This window comes from Elephantulus edwardii, unplaced genomic scaffold, assembly GCF_000299155.1.
Source record: "Elephantulus edwardii isolate Elephantulus edwardi_28Jun2011 unplaced genomic scaffold, EleEdw1.0 scaffold00172, whole genome shotgun sequence".
Classification (NCBI taxonomy): Eukaryota; Metazoa; Chordata; class Mammalia; order Macroscelidea; family Macroscelididae; genus Elephantulus; species Elephantulus edwardii.
Genome location: NW_006399922.1, coordinates 2104823 through 2110195, shown reverse-complemented (window position 1 = coordinate 2110195; position 5373 = coordinate 2104823). Strand labels below are relative to the sequence as shown.

At 42.9% G+C, this 5373-nt stretch overlaps 1 protein-coding gene across 1 annotated transcript in view; it reads left to right on the top strand.

The window, feature by feature from the left end:
- Window positions 1–4908: 4908 nt before the first annotated feature.
- The window catches only part of LOC102848583 (crooked neck-like protein 1-like), a 29912-nt gene continuing 29447 nt past the window's right edge, over window positions 4909–5373 (top strand). Inside the window, exon 1 of the mRNA XM_006895648.1 lies at window positions 4909–4995. Within this exon, the coding sequence (XP_006895710.1) occupies window positions 4945–4995 (51 nt within the window). The 5' untranslated portion in view covers window positions 4909–4944. The remainder of the gene's footprint in view (window positions 4996–5373) is intronic.

Genomic DNA, 5373 nt, shown 5'->3' with positions numbered 1-5373 from the left:
CTATGAGGTGGATTGATTCAGTGACTGGGATAATTGGGATGGGAGTGTCAGAGACAGTGCGATTGGCACAGGACAGAGCGGAGTTTGGGCTGTTGTACATAGGGTCGCTATGAGTCGCAGGCGACTCGACGGCACATAACAACAACAACAACATATTCCAAGCAATGGAATAGCTGGGTCATATGGAATTTCTATGTTCAGCTTTTTGAGGAAATGCCAAACAGCCTTCCAGAATGGTTGTACCATTTTACAATCACGCCAATGATGTATAAGTGTTCCTATCTCACCACATACTCTCCAACATTTATTACTTGCTGTCCTGTTAAACTTTGCCACTGCTACAGGGTTAAGATGGCATCTCATTGTGGTTTTGATTGGCATCTCAATCAGTGATTCTGAGCATTTCTTCATGTGACTGTTGGCCATCTGAATGTCCTCTGTGAAAAGTCTATGTCTCTTGCCCATTTTGTAACTGGATTATCAGTCTTTTTCTTCTGGAGGCTCAGGAGTATTCTGTAAATTTTTCTTACGAGACCCTTAACTGAGATGATATTGCCAAATGTTAGTTCCCGATCAGCAGGTTTTCTTTTCACCATGTTGGGAAAAGGTTTTGAAAAGTGCAGAGGTTTAATATGTAGAAGGTCCCATTCATCAATTTCATAATCTTCAGATTATGGATTTCTGGCTATATTTGGCAGTCTCTTTATATCATAGACAAGGTCTCCTAAGCTGGATCCCAGATTGTCTCTTATGAACTTTATGGTTTTGGACTTTACTGCTAGGTTTCTAATACACCTTGAGATGACTTTTGTATATGGAGTGAGATATGGATCCTGTTTCAGCTTTCTGCAATTAGCAGAATAACTTTTTAATTAAATTTTAGAATTAGTTTTGTCAGCACCATTTGTTGAAGTGGCTGTCATTTCTCCATTCGATAGGTTTTATTTATTTGTCGATTATCAGCTAACCATAGACAGATGGGTCCGTTTCTGAGTTCTCAATTCTGTTGGTCAGTGTGCCTGTCATTGTACTGGCACCATGGTGTTTTGGTTACAACTGCAGCAGATTCCACCCCCCACCCCCCCCCACCCCACCCCCACCCCCCGTCAAGGTCTCTTTATTGATCCTGCAAAGATCCAGCCAACAGCTTGGCTGGGTACCCTGTGGATCCCCACAGGGAACGCCAGGGTCGACATGAATTCTGTGCCAGATTTCCAGGCACCCCAAGGAAAATCACCAGCATGTCTTTTTGTTTACTGCAGCAGATTTTGAGGTCAAGAAGTGTTGTGTCTCCCACTTCAGTTTTGTTTTTCAGAAGTGCTTTGCTTACTTAGGATCTTTTTCCTTTCCAAATAAACTTGAAAATTTCCCTTCTGATCTCCTTGAAAAAGGAATTTGGTACCTGTATTGGGATTGAGTTGAATATGTTGATTGCCTTTGGTAGGATTGTCATTTTCACAATATTGAGTCTTCCTATCCATGAACAGAGAACTTTTTCATTAGTGTAGGTCTTTTAGCATGTCTCACAAAAACGTTCTGTAGTCTTCTTTGTAGAGGTAGGTCTTTCATGTCTCTAGTTAGGTTCACTCCCAAGTATCTCAATTTGTAACTGGCTATTGTAAATGGTATTGCTTTCTGGGTTTCCTGCTCTGAGTTTGTTAATGTAGAGAAAGCCCACTGATTTTTGGATAATGATTTTGTATCGTGCCACTCTAATTTGTTCTACTAGCTCTAATAGTTTTTTGTTGAGTCTTTGAGATTTTATGTATACAGTATCATATCGCCTGCTTATAGCAATAGTTTAACCATATCTTTGCCAGTTGGGATGACTTTTATTTCCTAGCAAGCACTTCCAATACAATACTGAATAGAAGTGGTTACAGAAATCCTTGTCTGCTTCCCTGTTCTAAAGGAAAATGCTTTAAGTCTTTTTCCACTGATAATGATATTTGCTCTTTTTTTTTGCATATACTTTTCACTCTATTGAGGAAATTTCCTTTTCTTCCAATTTTGCTGAGTCTCTTAATCAGGAAGGGAAGCTGGATTTTGTCAAATGCCTTTTTCGTGTCAACTGCTAGGATCATATGGTTCTAGTTATTTGTTTTGTTAATGTGGTGAATTATGTTGTTTTTCTTTTATTGAACCATCCCTGCATAGCTCTTATGAATCTCATGTGGTTATGGTGAATTTTTTTAATGTGCTTTTATATTTTATTGGCTAGGATTTTGATAAGAATTTTTCTATGTTCATGAGAAATACTGGTCTGTACTTTTCCTTTTTGGTAATATTTTTGGCTGGTTTTGGTAAAAAAGACCTGAAGCCCCTCTACAACTATTTACATTTATCAAAGTTTTTAGCATTTCCAGAGGCATGTTATTTAGGAAGAGGATGCAACTCCTGCTTCCAAACCTGTCATAGAATGTTGTTGTTACGTGCCTTTGAGTTGCCTGTGATGTACAGTGACCCTATGTACAGCAGCTCTGAACCTTTCCCCATCCTAAGTCAGTCTCACTCATTCCAACACAGTAACCCCCATTGCCCCAGTTACTTATATCAATCCATCTCGTCTGGGGTCTCTCTCTCCTGTGCTGTCCATCCACCTTTCCGAGCATGAAGTCATTCTCCAAGGGCCAATCTCTCCTAGCCACATTGCACAAAGGGAGGCAGAGCTTCAAAATCCTCAAGGAGAGACTTGGTTTCACCCACTCCAAGACAGAGTGATTTGTTTTCTTGGCAGTCCATGGTATGTTCAAGACTCTTCTCCAGCACAACTTGAAGGCATCTATTCTTCTTCTGTCATCCTTAGTCAATGTCCAACTCTCTTGAAGCGTAACAAGTAACTGAGAAGACCATGGCCTGGCTTAGGTGCACCTTTCCAACTCTCTGAAGCATAATATCTAATATTGTGCTGCCAATTGGCCCAGTGGTGAGAATCTTTGTTTTTTACGTCGAGCTTCAATCCATATTGAAGACTAAAGTCCTTGACCTTTTGCAGCAAGTGCTTTAGGTCTTCCTCAGTTTCAGCAAGCAAGGTTGTGTTATCTGCATATTGCAGGTTGTTAGTTAGTCTTTCTCCAATCCTGTTGCCACATTCATCATCACAAAGCTCTGCTTCCCAAATGATATGTTCTGCATACAGATTGAAAAAGTACGGGGACAGGATGCATCCCTGACACACTCCTTTCTGGATTTTGAACCATGCAGCGTTTCCTTGCTCTGTTTTGAAGACTGCTTCTTGGTTCAAGCATAGGTTTCATATGAGCACGATCAAGTGTTCTGAGATTCCCATTCTCCTCAAGATTAGACACAATTTATTGTGATCCATACAGTCAAATGTCTTTGCATAGTCAATGAAATACAGATAGCCATTCTTACGGTACTCTGCTTTCTGCCAAGATCCATCTGACTTAGGCAATAATGCCCATAGTGACATGACCTCTTTTAAACCCAGCCTGTATTTCTGGTAGTTCTCTGTCAATGTACTGTTCAAGTCTTTTCTGGATAATCTTCAGGAGGATTTTGCTAGTGTGTGATACTAGTGATACTGTTCGATAATTTCCACACTCTGTTGGGTCACTTTTTTTTGGATTGGGGATAAATATGGATGTCTTCCAGTTAGTGGGCCAAGTAGTTGCCCTCCAGATTTCTAGGGACAATTTGGTGAGCACATACAGGGCAGCATCTGTTTGCTGAAACGCCATGAGGGCTCTCTCTTTTTGTTAGGTGACTTACGATAGTGATATAAAACATATATTTAAACTGTAAAAAGTAAAATAACTTAAAATAATATAAGCAATAGATGATGTTGTTGTTGTTATGTGCCATCGAGTCGCTTGCGACTCATAGCGACCATATGTACAACATCCCTAAACTCTGCTCTGTCCTGTGCCAATCGCACCGTCTCTGACACACCCATCCCAATTACCCCAGCCACTGAATCAATCCACCTTATAGGGGGCCTTCCCCTCCTGCGCTGTCCCTCCACCCTCCCAAGCATGATGTCCTTCTCCAAGGACCGGTCTCTCCTCACAACATGTCCAAAGTATGTTAGACGGAGCCTCAGAATCCTTGCCTCCAAGGAGCAGCCCGGTTTAACCCTTTCCAGGATGAAATCTGTTTGTTTTCCTAGCAGTCCATAGTACCCTCAATACTCTTCTCCAGCACCACAGCTCAAAGACATCAATTCTCCTTCTATCCTCCTTGGTCATTGTCCAACTCTCTGATGTATAACAAGTGATTGTGAAGACCATGGCCCGTATCAGACGCACCTTAGTCTCCAGAGAGACACCACTGCTCTTCAGCACCACGGTAAATACGTTATACTTTATATGCATATAACTTCTAGTTGAGAATTTTCGGAATAAAAGGATTTAATAAAGCATATTTGCAAGATAATTAACAGCTGTTTATCTAACCCCAAGTCTTGCTACTTGGTCACTCTGATTTATTTCCTTTTTTTCTTTTTCTCTTTGGCTTTAAAATATCTTCCGTTATTTAAATGCCAAGCATTCTAATTATTTGGGCGCAGACTACAAACCTCCAAGGGTAAAGCGACGCTGGCAGCCTAAGCACAGATGTTCCAGTGGCTTTCTCTGCGACTGTCCGAGTCAGAGCTGTCCTGGGGAAAGCCTGCCAGCTTACACTGGTCATTTCTGACTTGGATACCCCCTTAGTACTCTAGACCCCGACTCCACACCCCTTAGGTCCAAACTGGATACGCACCTCTTCAACAGCTCCTCTGAGAACAAGCGTCTCGTCACCAAGGCAACCACGCTGCTCTCCCCCCACCCCCGCCACGGTGCGTGCGCAGTCAGAGGTCAGCCCACCTACTTCCGCTTCCGCCGCCTCATCGGTGTTTTTGTGGAAGGGTGGCCGTTTCCCCCCTGTCACCGTGTTGTTTGGGTTCCGGGTTGCTGAGGCCCGCGGAGGTCCTCCGCTGCAGGCATGGCGGCCTCCACAGCAGCCGGAAAGCAGCGGATTCCCAAAGTGGCTAAGGTAAGCGTGTGTGCGCGCTCCGTGGGGCCCGAGGCCCTATGCTGGCACAGCCCTGGCTTCATGCCTAAAACCCCCGGCTGCTAACGCAAAGGCCGACAGATTCAAACGTGCCCTCCCGCGGGAGATGGTGGGCTCAGACTCAGCGACCCTTTGAATGGTAGATTCCTATGCTGCGCCTTCGCCACAGTCTCTCATATGTGCAGCCCTTGTTAACAGCCGCTATCAGTCCATCATTTTAGGGGTCACCTTTTTCAGAGTATCTTTTCCCAGGAATTGTTTTTTTTTTCTTTTCTATATTTTATTAATTTTCATAAACATTTACAGAGATTTCGGGTTTCCATTCATTCATTGTTGCACTATTCTCTCTACCCTCCTCCC